Here is an 18,136-nt window from a genome sequence, read left to right as displayed (position 1 = left end):
ACTTAAATTGAAGAAACTAGGAAAAGCCACTAGGCCATTCAGGTATGATCTAAATCAATTCTACAATGGAGGTTATGAATAGATTCAAGGGGTTAGATCCAGTAGAGAAAGTGCCTGAACAACTATGGACAGAAGTTTGTAACATTGGACAGGAGGCAGTAACCAAATCCATCCCCAAGAAAAAGAAATGCAAGAAGGCAAAGTGGTTGTCTCTGGAGGCTTTACAAATAGCTGAGGAAAGAAGAAAAGTGAAAGGCAAGTGAGAAAGGGAAAGATATGCCCAACTGAATGCAGAGTTCCAGAGAATAACAAGGAGAGATACGGTCTTCTTAAATGAACAATGCAAAAATAGAGGAAAACAACAGAATGGGAAAGACTAGGTATCTCTTCAAGAAAACTGGAGACATCAAGAGAACATTTCATGCAAGGATGGGCAAGATAAAGGACAGAAATTGTAAGGACCTAACTGAAGCAGAAGAGATTAAGAATAGGTGGTAAGAATACACAGAAGAATTACACAAAAAAGGCCTTAATGGCCCAGATAACCATGATGATGTGGTCACTCAACTAGAGCCAGACATGCTGGAGTGTGAAGTCAAGTGGGCTTTAGGAAGCATTGCTATGAACAAAGCTAGTGGAGGTGATGGAATTCCAACTGAGCTATTTCAAATCCTAAAAGATGATGCTGTTAAAGTGCTGCACTTAATATGCCAGCAAATTTGGAAAACAGTAGTGACCAGAGACCTGGAAAAAGTCATTTTTCATTCCAATCCCAAAGAAGGGTAATGCCAAAGAATGTTCAAACTACCATACAATTGTACTCATTTCACATGCTACTAAGGTTATGCTCAAAACCCTTCAAGCTAGTCTTCAGCAGTATATGAACTGAGAATTTCCAGATGTACAAGCTGGATTTAGAAAAGGCAGAGGAACCAGAGATCAAATTGCCAACATCTGCTGGATCATAGAGAAAGGAAGGGAATTCCAGAAAAACATCTGCTTGACTCCACTAAAGCCTTTGACTGTGTGGATTACAACAGACTGTGGAAAATTCTTAAAGAGATGGCAATATCAGACCACCTTACCTGTCTCCTGAGAAACCTGTGTGTAGGATAAGAAGCAACAGTTAGAACCAGACATGGAACAATAGACTGGTTCCAAATTGGGAAAGGAGTATGATAAGGCTGTGTACTGTCACCCTGTTTATTTAACTTATATGCAGAGTACTTATATGCTGGACTGGATGAATCCCAAGCTGGAACCAAAACTACCAGGAGAAACATCAACACCCTCAGATATGCAGATGATACCACTATAATGGCAGAAAATGAAGAGGAACTAAAGAGCCTCTTGGTGAGGGTGAAAGAGGAGAGTGAAAAAGCTGACTTAAAACTCAACATTCAAAAAACTAAGATCATGGCATTTGGTCCCACCACTTCATGACAAATAGAAGGGGAAAAAGTGGAAGTAGTGACAGATTTTATTTTCTTGGACTCCAAAATCACTGTGGATGGTGACTGCAGCCATGAAATTAAAAGACGCTTGCACCTTGTAAGGGAAGTTATGACAAACCTAGATAGTATATTAAAAAGCCGAGACATCACCTTGCTGACAAATGTGCAATAGGTTTGAACACCTATGTACGGTGTTCTGCTTTTCAGAAAAAAGTACATGTTGGAGAACCTTGGAGATGGAATAAAGGTCATTGGGACTTGGCCTCTTAAGCTTTATTCAGAGCTAACATTGTTTTTACGATTTTTCTCCATCCATCTTACTGAGAAACCCTACCTCTCAACCCCTGTAAAACAAACACAGAGATGTAAAACTAAATTAATATATGCATGTGGGCAGGAGTGAGTCAAAAGGGGGGCTAGCAAAACACAAAAAGGTTGATTTGTTAGGATTTTGAGATTAACAAATTATTGCATTTTTCATAATGTTATTATACTGTTGTTAGTGCAACAAGCACAATATAAAGCTAACCTTTTACATGTTTCAGATGTAAATTCTTACCTTATATCTTTATGCTCTTTAGCAAGGCGGTCAGCTTTTTGAGCGAGGATGAAGCTGGGGAGAGAAATTACGTTTGAATGATTAGGTGACAGTGGTTTATCTTAAGAGTTGCCTCTTTTTAAAGTGTTCTTGCCTATATCTACAGTAATACCCTAAATATAAGCAAGTTCTATTTCAAGAATGCATCTGTAAATCCAATTTTTTCATAAGTCCAACATAGTTAGCCTAGGTACCCAACTAATACAATCAGTTATATAGTACTATACTCTAATAATAATAATAAATCTAATAATAATAATAAGTAAGTAAGTGTTAGTCGCTCAGACGTGCCTGACTCTTTGCGACCCCATGGACTGCAGCCCACCAGGCTCCTCTGTCCATGAGATTTTCCAGGCAAGGATGCTGGAGTGGGGTGCCATTTCCTTCTCCAGGGGATCTTCCCAACCCAGGGATCGAACCTGGGTCTCCCTCACTGCAGGCAGATTCTTTACCAACTGAGCTACAAGGGAAGCAGGCTTATAATATTTTTCACACAAATAATATATAAAAAACAAACACAGAAATAAACACTTTTAATCTTACAGTACAGTACCTAGAAAAGTGCAGGAGCATAGTACAACAGCTGGCATATGGGGCTTGCACCCACGTTTGTATCTTTGAAAGTTCACAACTTGAAGGTATGTACGTAGGGGACTTACTGTACTCAGCACTAACACACTCTCCCATTATTTCCATATCCTAGAGCAAATGCCAAGCTGTCCTCATCCGCTTCTGGGTCCAAAACCCCTGCCAGGGGTGGGCTCCTAAACAATAGATCACTACCTACTCAATATTTTATAGCCAAAGTTCAGTACAGTTCTTGGCATACAGTAGGAAATTGACTATGTAGATGAATTAATGTTGCGTTAAATGATGAGCCTGGTAATGACTGTTGCCATCTGTCAAGTTACTTGATAAAAGCTGGAAAAACAAATATCAAAAAGTGCTTGTTGGGAATTCCCTGGTGGTCCAGAAGTTAGGACTCCGAGCTTCCACTGCAGGGGGCATGGGTTCAATCCTCTGTCAGGGATTTAAGATCCCACATGCCAAAGGCATGGCCAAAAAAAAAAAAAATAATAATAATAAAGTGCCTGAAGTGGATGCCATGGTGGGCCACCCAGATTCCTCTTCAGGACCAAACACTCATTACCCTCAGCTCACAGCCAAACCCCTCCCTAGCAATTACACTCTGCAGCAGAGAACTGCCTGGTGAAAGGTCCCATTCCTTCTCAGAATGAATGCCAGAGTGCAATGGGTACCAAAGCCTACTGCACAGTGCAGACACCCAGTGCAGACACTTCTGAAAGGCAATCCTTACTTTGAGGCCTCTGTTGGGACAACACTGGAGCCCAACCGTTCCCTCTGTCCAATCCTGATTCCTTCCCTCCCCAACAGGCAGTATGTGTCTGTGTGCTCAGTCACTTCAGTCATGTCCAACTCTATGCAACCCTATGAACTGGTAGCCTGTCAGGCTCCTCTGTCCATGGGATTCTCCAGGCAAGAATACTGGAGTGGGTTGACATTCCCTTCTCCAGGGGATCTTCCCAATCCAGGGATAGAACCTGCATCTCTTGCATCTCCTGCATTGACAGGCTGGTTCATTACCACTAGCGCCAGCTGGGAAGCCCAGGCAGCACTCCACAGAGCAATTCCTGTTGAACCTCCTAAACCCAAATCTCCACCTCCAAGTTGACTTCCTGGGAAACCAGTCCAGCACAGTCCTCAAATTCAGTGACTCTGTAAAACTCAGTTATGATCCGTCTGCTTCCCTTTGATCAAGTAGATTCTACTTATTCAGTTCAGTTCAGTTCAGTCGCTCCATTGTGTCAGACTCTTTGCGACCCCATGAACTGCAGCACGCCAGGCCTCGCTGTCCATCACCAACTCCTGGAGTTCACTCAGACTCATGTCCATTGAGTCAGTGATGCCATCCAGCCACCTCATCCTCTGTCGTCCCCTTCTCCTCCTGCCCCCAATCCCTCCCAGCATCAGAGTCTTTTCCAATGAGTCAACTCTTCGCATGAGGTGGCCAAAGGACTGGAGTTTCAGCTTTAGCATCATTCCTGCCAAAGAAATCCCAGGGTTGATCTCCTTCAGAATGGACTGGTTGGATCTCCTTGCAGTCCAGGGGACTCTCAGGAGTCTTCCCCAACACCACAGTTCAAAAACATCAATTCTTCGGCGCTCAGCTTTCTTCACAGTCCAACTCTCACATCCATACATGACCACTAGAAAAACCATAGCCTTGACTAGACGGACCTTTGTTGGCAAAGTAATGTCTCTGCTTTTCAATATGCTATCTAGGTTGGTCATAACTTTCCTTCCAAGGAGTAAGCATCTTTTAATTTCATGGTTGCAGTCACCATTGGCAGTGATTCTACTTATTATGCTATTATTAATTGCATGTATATTTTAAAGAATGGAATTGTAACAAGAAATCCTTAGCTATACTATGATTACAAAGCTTGCCAAAAAATCCAAATGAGCTAAAGGACAATGGAGTGATTTCTCCATTTAAGAAAAGTTTTAAAATTGTATTTTTTTGTTGTTGTCTAGACAAAGACAAGTAGATCAAGATTGAAAATGCAAGGGATGAAGACAGAAATTTTGTCCTCTCCCTCAATTCCATCTCCCCCAATTAAACTGTTCCTCAATTTGATTGACCATTCCTTTAGAGTTGTTATTTGAGATCTTTCTGGGAAGCAAAGATATAAAATGCATTTGTGTTCACCCAGAGAACAGTATTTCAGAGGAAGCTGTGGAATGTTTAAGAAATTTGAACCACTGAACTGTGGGAGATATAGTCATGGTTTTGCTTGATTTATGTTGTGGCTTGCTTGTAAGGTGCTAGGTGCTAAGTCACTTCAGTCATGTCTGACTCTTTGTGACCCTGTGGACCGTAGCCCACCTGGCTCCTCTGGCAAGAACATGAGTGGGTTGCATACCCTCCTCCAGGGGATCTCCCCAACCCAGGGATCAAACCCACATCTCTTACATCTCTTGCACTGGCAGGCAGGTTCTTTACCACTGAACCACCTGGGAAGCCATAGTAATAATGATTTTAGTTAAATTTTAGGTTTATGCAACAATCGTATGTGGTATTTCAGTGAAAATCACCAATAGCTGATAGAAGACTAAATGATCTATCTGAAAGCTTTTAGATCCTGGGTGCTTTTCACAGTTCCTTTTCTAAAGGGCAGTGAGTGTTGGCTCTGTCTGTTAAATCTGAAGTCCTGAATGAAATAACCTCTTTGATCTAACTGTAAGAATGGACAATTATCATCCAACTTTCTTTGGTGTTTTATTGGGGAAATTATACACCCTGGCTTTGGGGTGGGAACATTTCACAGCTCTAAAGTACAAGGTCCTTTCTAGTTTCCAAAGGCAAGTAGTTATCACACACAGTGCTGGGCAATTACAGCATCCCTATCTTCAAGGCTTTCATTGCCTAGAGCAGAGAGCAGGGTGGAGGCAATATAGCTTCAATGCAAGAACAGGGTGGAAGCAATTGTCCAGATAAAACAGATTAGAATATCAGTGTCTAAGTGTAAGTATTAGTTGCTCAGTTGTGCCCGACTCTTTGGGACCCCATGGACTGCAGGAGCTGCATAAATAAACCCATTACCATCTAGAAGGCTTCTGCAATCCGTATCCTTGTTGCTGTGCTGTGCTTAGTCACTCAGTCGTGTCCAACTCCTTGTGACCCATGGACTGTAGCCTGCCAGGCTTCACTGTCTTTGGGGATTCTCCAGGCAAGAATACTGGAGTGGGTTGCCATGCCCTCTTCCAGGGGATCTTCCCTACCCAGGGATCGAACCCAGGTCTCCCATATTGCAAGCAGAGACTTTTTACCATCTGAGCCACCAGGGAAGCCCATATCCTTGTTAATAAAGCTAAAGAAAGCCCAGAACAGCGGATGCCACAGTATTTCATTCCCAGGGCAAGAAAAACATCAATATTCTTTCATCTACAGTCAGATAGGTCTTGACCAGTAGTCTTCAGAAACCTCTGTCTCAACTTCTTGCTTTTCTTTGGCACATAAAAAGCGATGGCAAACTCCCCAAACAATCTATGTATTTTCTTGCCCAGTGGGGTCAGAGATGAATAGGGTACAATGTTCCTATAATCTTTACATTGTGAGCACCTGCCCTTGCCAGGGAGGCTGGTGCTCCTTCTTAACATCTTACAGAGAGAGAAGCGGTTACAAAATGTTTTGCTGGCAGTCCAGTAGCAGAGTCTGCTTTCTAAGTTCCTAGGGTCATGGGTGTGTGTCTTTTGATTTTGTAATTTCCCTTCAATGACACAATGCACATAAGCTTAACTTTCCTGGGGCACAGGGGAAAGCCAATGGTCTCCAAAAGTCACTTGACTGCTAGAGAAGTTGCGCTCTTTTGTTGCAACGTGCTAGAATACATAGCCCTTTTGTTGGTATTGCTTTGAGGTGGACTAAAATGTATGAAAACTGGGAGGCTATGGCACTCCTTGGAAATTTCTTTGTGGGAGCTCCGATTCCCTCTCGGGGCCCCTAGTCTCCAGAGGGCAGAGCAGCTGTGTGAGGCAGGAGAGGAAAACAGAGTTCCTCTTTCAGACACAGAACCTTGCCCTGGCACCATTCCTCATGGAGGACAGCCATGGAGTGACTTACTGGAAAAAGTGCCCTACATTCAAGGCCTGGCTGGCTCTCCTTCAAACTGCACTTCATTGGTCATTCATCTTATCTCCCAGGGTAACAGTGAACAGATTTTTCTTTTCTTTTCTTTTGGCCATGCCACATGGCTTGTGGGATCTTAGTTTCCCGACCAGAGATTGGATCGGGGCCCTTGGCATTGAGAGCTTGGAGTCCTAACCACTGGACACCAGGGAATTCCAACAATTAAAATATTAACCTTTGCTATGTAGTGCTGTCTAGTATGGAGAGAGGACTAGAGCCCAGAAAACATAACTTTGGAAGGTTTTACAAGACAAAATAGTTCTCGTTCCGGAATGGCTATAAACATTCTGCAGGCAAAGTGGTCTACCATGCCATCTGTCTAGCTATATTTTTCACTCTTGTCCTCCACGTGTAAGTTTCATGGGGGAAAGAAATCGATGGACACAAGTTCAAAGTGGCATTCACTTTAGTAAAGTTTCCCAGTGTTCTCGTGCCACATACTCTACGACTCTAATATTACCATACATGAAAACATGATATGTTGTCTACAGGGTTACTTACTGTTGCTTGAGCTTGAGTCCGAAACAACATCCTCTGCCAGTTCCCACACCTAGACACCAACATAGTTTGCAAAATGCAGAACATCCAGGTCTCACTTACCCCATGATAGCAGGCAGTGATCCATCTGGCTTGGTATCATCCAACGTTATTGAAATTGGAGCTTCCTCATCTTCGATGATCATACAGCCACAGTAATCTTAACCAGAAGAAAAATAATAAGAGATTGAGAAACTTCATTAGGGATTTGGGAAGGACATTTTAAAGTATATATATAAAACTATTTCACTAAAAGGAAGGCAAAACTTAAACTATTGGTCTTTGCCCTGATCCTAGAAGTTCTTTCCCATTAAATACACTCACTGATTAAACAAGGATATTTGGTCACCCAGACACATTAGAAAATGACCCATCTCGATGACCTTTGCATAAAGGTCAGGTATGATCAATGTATGAGTAAAATTTTAAGATGGCCTTGGAGTTGTGGAATACACAAGAAATAGTAGGGTGTGTTAGAAGGAATCGCCTCTGGGAAACCAGGGAAGAAGTGGCAAGAAGGAATCCTTTTAGTATGAGATGAAGGCTTAGCAACAACCGACACCATATCTGCCCAGACCCTGCCTCAGGCCAACACCCCGACAGGAAGTCTCATTGTTATCATTTTATACAGAGGCTGAGGCTGAGAGGTGAAGTGTCACCAGAGGCAACACAACTAGTAAGCAAGTGGGGCCCAGGAATGTGTGACTTCAAAGGAGCGCTCTTTCACGGTGGTCCTTTGTCTCAATCCGCTCTTTAAGAGGAAGGGGTGAGACATATGCCAGGGGCCTGGGCAATGTGGCCCTGCAACTGGAAGGCCTGCTTCGTTGCCTCTCACTGCCAGCAAGCACTCTTGGGGCCATTTTGTGTTGCTGGGGACTATGAAGAGATGGACAGACCAGGATTTCTGATCCTTTCTCTACCAACTGGAAACACATCTTTTTCTGTTCAATGTATAGTATATGTTCCTACTGAACTGAACTAAAAAAGAGTGCAGTCTTCTCAATACAATTTCAACATGAATAAACACAGCCTACCCTTTTTCTTCCAAAAGGCCTCCTTGTAATACATCATGCACTTAATGATAGCCCCCATTGGAAGACGCTGTATCAGCTGGTTTCGCTCTGATGGAAGCTCTGGTCTAAAGTGTATCTTGGAAGTCAAAGTTGGTGGGATGGCGCTAATGACATATCGGCACTGAAACAAACAGACACAAAATGCCATCTCAAATGTAAGCCACAGTCTTTGCAGGGGACATGAAACATCACCTTTATCATTTTGAGGGACACTAAGCAGTCACAATGTACAGTATGAGACCACTGTGAGGCAACAACACAGAACAAGGCACATCAACTAAGGCTGATAATTGGAAGACTGAGTCAGAAACCTGCCAGCATCAATCATGCCACTGCTTGGATTAGATCTGGTTAGAAGCTGCTGAAGACAGAAACACGTCAGTCGCTCAGTTGTGACTGACTCTTTGTGAGCCTGCCAGGCTCCTCTGTCCATGGGATTCTCCAGCTAAGAATACTGGAGTGGGTGGCCATTCCCTTCTCCAGGGGATCCTCCCCACCCAGGGATCGAACCCAGGTCTCTTGCATTGCAGGCAGATTCTTCACCATCTGAGCCATCAGGCTATCAGAGACCTACTTAATATAAGCTCTTTACATTTTATTTATTTATGGGCCACACCGTGAGGCAGGCAGGATCTTAGGTCTCTAACCAGGGGATGGAACTTGTGCCCCAAGTCCTAACCACTGGACCATCAGGGAATTCCCATAATACATATTTCTTTTGACAAAACTGAATTACCTCATAAAGTTCACGATTCAGGGTCTCTATGGTGATGTTTTCACTTGACTGGTCAACGTAAGTGACAGGACTCCTCAGTTTCACCCTGTCCCCTAGGAGTTGCATTATCCGTTCGCTTACTTGACCCGATCCACCTACAAACTTCCGTTCCTACAGGAAAAAGCAGGCAGGGACGGAAATGTGACAAACGCACCACGAAGGAAAGCCGTATTTACCACTGATTAGAAACCTCTGGAAAATCACAGGCCATACCTCCACTCTCTGCACTGTTAACTGTTAGAAGAACTCATTAGGACAGGGGCAGTCTACCAAGACACCTCAGTCACCATGCTCTATGCAGCTTCACGTGACAAAAAGCTGTTACCAGTTTATGGAATCACAGAATCAGTGCAAAGGGATGAATTGGGAGATTGGGATTGACATTATATATATAAAATAGATAACTAATAAGAACCTACTGTGTAGCACAGGGAACTCTACTCAATACTCTGTTAAAGGCCTATATGGGGAAACAATCTGTATAAAAAAGAGTAAATACATGTGTATGTATAACTGATTCACTTTGCTGTATACCTGAAACTAACATGACATTGGAAATCAACTATATCCCAATAAAAATTTAAAATCAAATCACAGAATCAGAAGAAAGGTTTCCCTAGACCATTGGCACCTTGACTGAATGCAAATATCAGCAAGCTTCAAATGCTCAAGAGTGTAATGCATGGAGGGTGTCTGGCGACAGGGAGGGTGCTGCGCTTCTCCCAGGGGGAGGCGGTTTCCTTTTTTTAAAAAAATTGATTATTTTTTTTCTAGTTTCACTGAGATGGGCATGCAGTGTTTCTTAACTCCCCTCAGTTTCTTAAAGTTCCAGGCCAGGACTGTCTAGGTGCAACAGGCTCATGGTGCTCTCAAGGATCACCTGGTCATCACCAAAAGATGTTCTAAGAATCTAAATCTCAGCTGTTGAGAACTTTTTGCCAAAATGCCTGGAAGTTTCACTGGGAGGACAGAAGAGTGAAGGCTAAGCATCTGCCTATTCCTCCAGACATTGTGGACTAGCTTCCTTGAACATCTCTATAAGACCATGAGTGCTGCACCCTAGCGCCATCTGCTACACTCACCATGGAAATGCTTCCAGCTTAATCTAAGGGCAGTCCTTAATACAGCGCATTTTGTAAGAACTGGGGGAATATTTTTAGCCTGCTAGAGATCGATGATTCTTTGAATGATTAGAAATACAAGTAGACAGACTAAAGCACAGCCCAACATTGTTCAATTAGTTACCTTAATCCCGTTCCTCCAGAAAGCCTATGCCAGCAGCCACACAATAATTTTTACACTTGAATAACTGGCTATTGTCTTAATGACACCACTATAGCTCCTTATAAAAACATTCCCAGAGTAGTTTAGTTTCATGATCTGTCCATCCTCACAAAACCAGAAGCATTTAATTTATAATTTGACCTCTGTTTTCCAAGAGTTACTCTGAATGTTAGTATAGTGGAAAGACCAGGAACTCTTTTCCATCTTCATGTCTATTATTTGTTGAACTAAACTATTAAAGGATAAATAACTATTAAACTATTAAAGGATAAATCCCAGTTCTTTGTAAAGGTATTGTGATAATGGTTTTACATTCATAATCTGAACTATGCCCTCCAAAAGGTCATGTGGAGTCTGCCTAGAAGTATCTTGGCTCCTCTGAATGAAGGATATAACACAGTACTGTAAAGAAATTGTTCAATTAAAAAATAAATTAACTAAATACATATATATATATATATATATATGAAGAAGAAGTGAAGCCACTCAGTCGTGTCTGACTCTTTGCGATCCCATGGATTGTAGCCTATAAGGTGCCTCTGTCCATGGAATTTTCCAGGCAAGAGTACTGGAGTGGGTTGCCATTTCCTTCTCCTATATATATATAGGAGAGAGAGAGAGAGAGAGAGAGAGAGAGAGAGAGAGTCAAGATATTTCCAAAAGACAAGTATAGATTAAAAGGAGTAATATGGGATTTCTAGATGTAAAGGCACTTAAAAATGCGACTGCCTTATGTTTGCTAAAGTTGAAGGTCAAACTGACAACCATAAGTACAACTTAAGGACTTCTGGAGGTCTCCCAAGGAGAGGAATAATTCACTAAGTTGACAATGACTGTACACCTCATACTATGAAACAGAGCATAAGTTAGAACTAAACTGCTCCCAATTAAACCTTATCCCATTGAGGCATAACATTCTGAGAAAAGATATACCCATTTTCTTTCACTAAGGGAGTCTTGAAATAAAAAAATCACAGAGTTTGGAAAATCTGGGAATTAAAATTTTGGCTTTACTACTGGCTTGTTGTGTATCCAACCAGGGAGCCAGATGAGTTACATTCATTAGTAATGGCTGTGGTATCAGTTCAGTTCAGTTCAGTCGCTCAGTCGTGTCTGACTCTTTGCAACCCCATGGACTGCAGCACACCAGGCCTCCCTGTCCATCACCAACTCCCGGAGTTTACTCAAATTCATGTCCATCAAGTCGGTGATGCCATCCAACCACCTCATCCTCTATCGTTCCCTTCTTCTCCTGCCTTCAATCTTTCCCAGCACAAGGGTCTTTTCAAATGAATCAGTTCTTCACATCAGGTGGCCAAAGTATTGGAGTTTCAGCTTCAGCATCAGTCCTTCTAATGAATATTCAGGACTGATTTCCTTTAGGATTGACTGGTTTGATCTCCTTGCACTCCCTGGGACTCTTAAGAGTCTTCTCCAACACCACAGTTCAAAAGCATAAATTCACTGGGGCATCAGAGTCTTGATGATCTTAATCCGCTTTTTGTTGGTTCAATATTTCTTATGAAGAAGAGCTTGAAGTATAGAGCTTGAATTATTAAAAATACTAAGTCATTCTACGTTTCCATTTTATTAATGGGATGTTACAATCAGTTGTAAACTAATAAACATACATAGTGATTTGCACAAAGACTCCTTGAACAAAAACTGCACAGTTAAGTCCAAAAAGTATCTAATTTGGAGACTTAAATTTTTTCCATAGTCATAATAATGACATTTACATAAAAGACTAATAAAAATTCTACATATATTAATTCTAGACTCAAATCAGTGTACTCTCCATTATATTGCCTTACCTGAATCAGTCCTATTAGGTTGGTAATAGATTTTTTTATATACCCAAATTTGATTTAAAAGTAAACTCTAGTTATTAAGCACTATTAAAAAGAAATCCAGAAGCACATTTTTCCTGCACAAATCAGTTACAAAGTTCAAAACTGTTTCTTATGCTCTAAGACTCAGTTTTTAACTTTGTAAACCACATCTGAAAGACTTGGCACTTCTGCATTACTGTGTTTCATTTCTTTCTCTTTTTTTCTATTTTGATTAAGAGGAGAGTAGAAAAAGATTTTCTGGTATTCTTATTCACTTGGTTAATTTGCATAAGTTTCTGATTGCCAGTTGCTCAGATAACAAGTGACAAGGCAGAATTGTTGAAAGCATTAAAGTACCTTAAACCTAAGGCTAAATCTTGAACATATTGAATTCTTTACTATCCTGATAGCTGGCAGATTGACAGCTGCACATTTGGCATGCTTTGATTTTTGGTTCTGGGGGTATTTTGGGACTTTATTTTTCATTGCAGATTTATTTGGCAATGTACAGTAAAATTTGTAAACTTGCTTCAAGTTTATGAATAAAGAACCACTTTAAAAAAAAAAAAGGATCGATTCATCGGTGCTTAGCTTTCTTTATAGTCCAACTCTCACATCCATACATCACTACTGGAAAAACCACAGCCTTGACTAGATGGACCTTTGTTGGCAAAGTAATGTCTCTGCTTTTTAATACGCTGTCTAGGTTGATCATAACTTTTCTTCCAAGGAGCAAGCGTCTTTCAATTTCATGGCTGCAGTCACCATCTGCAGTGATTTTAGAGTCCCAAAAGATAAAGCCTGCCACTGTTTCCACTGTTTCCCCATCTATTTGCCATGAAGTGATGGGACCGGATGCCATGATCTTACTTTTCTGAATGTTGAGCTTTAAGCCAATTTTTTCACTCTCCTCTTTCACTTTCATTAAGAGCTCTTTACTTCTTCTTCGCTTTCTGCCATAAGGGTGGTGTCATCTGCATATCTGAGGTTATTGATATTTCTCCTGGCAATCTTGACTCTAGCTTGTGCTTCAGCCAGATCAGCATTTCTCATCATGTACTCTTCATATAAGTTCAATAAGCAGGGTGACAATATACAGCCTTGACATACTCCTTTCCCAATGTGGAACCAGTCTATTGTTCCATGTCCAGTTCTAACTGTTGCTTCCTGACCTGCATACAGATTTCTCAAGAGGCAGGTCAGGTGGTCTGGTGTTCCCATCTCTTGAAGAATTTTCCACAGTTTGTTGTGATCCACACAGTCAAAGGCTTTGGCATAGTTAATAAAGCAGAAATAGATGTTTTTCTGCAACTCTCTTGCTTTTTTGGTGATCCAATGGATACTGGCAGTTTGATCTCTGGCTCCTCTGACTTTTCTAAATCCATCTTGAACATCTGGAAGTTCACAGTTCATGTACTGTTGAAGCCTGTCTTGGAGAAATTTGAGCATTACTTTACTAATGTGTGAGATGAGTGCAATCGTGCGGTAGTTTGAGCATTCTTTGGCATTGCCTTTCTTTGGGATTGGAATGAAAACAGACCTTTTCTAGTCCTGCGGCCACTACTGAGTTTTCCAAATTTGCTGGCATATTGAGTGCAGCACTTTCACAGCATCAACTTTTAGGATTTGAAATAGCTCATCTGGAATTCCATCACCTCCACTAGATTTGTTCATAGTGATGCTTCGTAAGGCCCACTTGACTTTGCACTCCAGGGTGTCTGGCTCTAGGTGAGTGATCATACCATCATGATTATCTGGGTCATTAAGATCTTTTTTTGTATAGTTCTTCTGTGTATTCTTGCCACCTCTTCTTAATATCTTCTGCTTCTGTTAGGTCCATATCATTTCTGTCCTTTATTGAGTCCATCTTTGCATGAAATGTTCCCTTGGTAACTCTAATTTTCTTGAAGAGATTTCTAGTCTTTCCCATTCTATTGTTTTCCTTTATTTCTTTGCACTGATCTCCGAGGTAGGCTTTCTTATCTCTCCTTGCTATTCTTTGGAACTCTGCATTCAAATGGGTATATCTTTCCTTTTCTCCTTTGCCTTTCACTTCTCTTCGTTTCACAGCTATTTGTAAGGCCTCCTCAGACAACCATTTTGCCTTTTTGCATTTCTTTTTCTTGGGGATGGGCTTGATCCCTGCCTCCTGTATGATGTCATGAACCTCCGTCCATAGTTCTTCAGGCACTCTGTCTATCAGATCTAGTCCCTTGAATCTATTTCTCACTTCCACTGTATAATCATAAGGGATTTGATTTAGGATGTGGTATGGAAGCAGGGCAAATGCTGCTGCTGCTAAGTCGCTTCAGTCGTGTCCGACTCTGTGTGACCCCATAGACGGCAGCCCACCAGGCTCCCCCGTCCCTGGGATTCTCCAGGCAAGAACACTGGAGTGGGTTGCCATTTCCTTCTCCAATATGTGAAAGTGAAGTTGCTCAGTAGAGACCCCATGGACTCCTCCATCCATGGGATTTTCTAGGCAAGAGTACTGGAGTGGCTTGTCATTGCCTTCTCCGAGGGCAAATGCTAATAGGCAGCAAAATTTATCCCCAAAATGTAGAATTTACTATTGAAAGAGTAACCAGAAATCACTTGTATTAAAAGAATAGTCACTTCCATTCTATAACAGTTAACATAAAATAATAACTCTGAGACACAGAATGGGACCTAAAGTCTCATGCTTGGAACAGAGATGACTTTAATGACAATTTTACAAGCACTAGATTTTTTTTTGGAAATTAGTTGATTTTAATAAGTGAGCTCCTCCTACAAGTCTAATTTCACCTACTTCCAAAAGGAAGAAATTGACTTCCTCAAACCAAATTCAAAATGAAACATTCTTTAGTCGTGAACTTATTTTTAGAAATGAGAAAATTTTGTTTTCAGAAAACTTTTTTTGAAATTGTTTCAAATTCACTCATGTTTCAAAATATAGAAGCAATTATTAAGATACTGCACTGGCTGAGGACAAAATCAGACATGAAGTTTAGTGTGAGAATGGACACTTCATACCTGGCCCCCGTTGGTAATGGAGAATATCCGAGTGGTGCCTCCACATTGTTTCACGTACCACAAGAACCACAGGGCAGACACCTCATGGGGTTCAGAGGTCACATTGATATTCACGAAGAGAGATGCAAACTGCCGAGCAGTCCTGGTCATAGAACAAGAGTCAGGAGTAGATACATACATGCTTCACATGACATTATCTTTAAAAACATAATTTAGTATAATTAGAAACCATTTCTATGCCTTTAAAAAATACTCATGGACTCAATCTCTGACAGAATGCAGATTTTTAACTCTCGGGGAAAATAATTTTTTCCTGACTTGTTGGAAATTATGGGTTAGCTCCAAACATGCTAATCCCAGTGCAGTCTAAAAGGTTAATATGCTTGTCAGGTTCATTGACGATACTGTTTTCACTTATTTGAACAAACTTCCTCTCCTCAACACCTCCACTGCCCCAACCCTGGTCCAGGCTACCACTGACCCTCACCTGGGTTAAAACAGTGATGGCTGCTCCTGGGTATCCCTACCTAGTCATATGACTACATCCCCTCATGTTCCTTACAGCCAATTAAGTCTTTCCACAGTCCAAAACTAAAACAAACAAACAAAATAAACAAAAAATAAACACTCTGCTTGGTGGTGGTGGTTTAGTCGCTAAGTCGTCCCCGACTTTTGTGACCGCATGGACTGTAGCCTGCCAGGCTCCTCTGTTCATGGGATTCTCCAGGAAGGAATACTGGAGTGGGCTGCCATTTCCTTCTCCAACCCTTCAATGATGTTAACGGCAAAAGGCAAAAAGTCTTGTATATGGTCAATAATGTGTCTTGCACCATCAGCCTCTCAAGTTCTGTAAACTCCCATTACATCATTTCTTCGTGGCATCTTTATGGTCTAGGCATACATACTGTTCACTCATTGTTAAAACATGTCAATCTCCCCATCTTGGGGGCCTTCATAAGCTGCTCCCTGTTCTCTATACTGGGCATGGGGGTGGGCATTTCCCACACTATCCAACCTTCACATCTCCCACCATTATTTGTGGTTGATTACTGGAAAATACCATGCCTCAACCATTCATCCTTCCATCCATCCCATCCACTATGACTTATTCCCGAAAGAAACCATCCCTCCCCCTTTACTATTTTTCTCGATTACTGTGGCTCACTACGCAACATTACCCCTCCTCACCAACCATATCTCCTGTCTCCTCCATCCACTATGGCTCATTCCTGAAAGATACCATTCACTGTATCGCCCACTTTTCCTGTCTTCTTCCATCACTGTGGCTCACCTGTGAGATACCAACACCCCACACCATCCATTGGTCCTGTTTCCAATTCATTGTGATTTATTCTTGGAATATATATCCTCCCCATACCCTGATCTCCACTCATCTACTGGGCTCATTCGTGGAAGACACATCATCCCCCAACACCATCCGTCAGTCCTATATCCCCCCATCAACTGACTCATTCCTTTAAGATACTTGGACAAAAACATCCTCCTCACCATCCATCCTTCCTGACAGCTTCCCACCATTAATTATAGGTCATTATTGGAAGATTCCATCCTGCCACATCGTCCACCTTTCTCCATCTACCCCCATCCATGGTGTCTCATTTCAGAAAGATGTCACCATTCAAATCATCCATCCTTCCTTTCTCCACCATTCCTTGTTGATACCATCCCCTCATACCATCCTCTTTTTGATACCATCCCCTCATACCATCTTCTTTTCCTCCCATCACTATGGCTCACTCTTAGAAGATACATCCCACCAATCCAACCATCCGTACTATCGCCCCCCATCCACTGTGGCTCATTTCTGAAAGATACCATCCCCTCATACCATACTCTTCCTGTCACCCATCAACTGACTTATTCTTGGAAGATACCATCTCCCCACGTCATCAGCTCTTCCTGTCTCCTCCATCAACTGACTTGTGCTTGGAAGATACCATCTACACATACCATCCCTCTTTCCTCTCTCCCCCCATCCACTGTGATTCATTCCTGAAAAATACCATCATCTCACATAATATATCTCTTATATCTTCCACCAATTGGTGCATATCTCAAAGATACTATCCCCACAACCACACAACCTCCCCACCTTCCTCCATCCACTGTGGCTTATCTTGGAAGACACCATCCCACCATATCGTCCATCCTTCCTGTCTCTACCCATGCACTATGGCTCATTCTTGGCACACACCTGCCTTCTACACCATCCATCTTTCCTGTTTCCCCTGTCAACAGAGGCTCATACCCAGAAGATACCATTCTGCTACACCATCCACTATTTCCTGTCCCCTGCACACAATTTGGTTTATTCCTGACCATAGCAACCCCACATACCATCCACTCTTCCTTTCTCTCATCAACTGGGTCATTCTTTAAAGACACCATGTTCATGCACCATCTTTCATGTTTTCTTCCATCCCCTGTGGTTCATTCCTGAAAGATACCATCCCCTCACAGCATCCATTTTCCTGTCTCCCTCATCTACTGGCTCATTCCTGGAATATACCATCTCCTCACACCATCCCCTCTTCCTAACTTCCCCATCCCATTACTCATCCTGCAAGATACCATTTACTCACACTAAACACCCTTCCTGTCTTCCCCCACCCACTATGGCACCTTCAATGAAGATTCTTAATTCCCACAGCATCCACCCTTCCTGTCTCCCCCCATTTATTATGGCTCATTCATGGAAGATGCCATTCTCTCTCACCATCTATCTTTCCTCTTTCCCTCATCCATTAGGCACATTCCTGGCAGATAGCTTGCCCTCACACTATCCATCCTTCCCTGCCCCTTACCACCCTCTGTGGCTCATTCTTAGTTGATGTAG

At 42.0% G+C, this 18,136-nt stretch overlaps 1 protein-coding gene across 2 annotated transcripts in view; it reads right to left on the bottom strand.

Annotated features, from left to right (window-relative positions):
- The window catches only part of LOC138930209 (amine oxidase [flavin-containing] A), an 84,791-nt gene that overhangs the window by 11,651 nt on the left and 55,004 nt on the right, over positions 1-18,136 (bottom strand). For both annotated transcript variants that reach the window (XM_070289920.1, XM_070289919.1), the window contains exons 6-10: positions 15,280-15,421; positions 9,110-9,259; positions 8,335-8,494; positions 7,364-7,460; positions 2,014-2,067 (exon numbers count right to left, since the gene is read on the bottom strand). In XM_070289920.1, the coding sequence (XP_070146021.1) occupies positions 2,014-2,067; positions 7,364-7,460; positions 8,335-8,494; positions 9,110-9,259; positions 15,280-15,421 (603 nt within the window). The remainder of the gene's footprint in view (positions 1-2,013; positions 2,068-7,363; positions 7,461-8,334; positions 8,495-9,109; positions 9,260-15,279; positions 15,422-18,136) is intronic.

Source organism: Ovis canadensis, chromosome X (genome assembly GCF_042477335.2).
Source record: "Ovis canadensis isolate MfBH-ARS-UI-01 breed Bighorn chromosome X, ARS-UI_OviCan_v2, whole genome shotgun sequence".
Taxonomy (NCBI): Eukaryota; Metazoa; Chordata; class Mammalia; order Artiodactyla; family Bovidae; genus Ovis; species Ovis canadensis.
The sequence above is the reverse complement of the archived record's forward strand: the minus strand, read 5'-3'. Positions and strand labels throughout refer to the sequence as shown.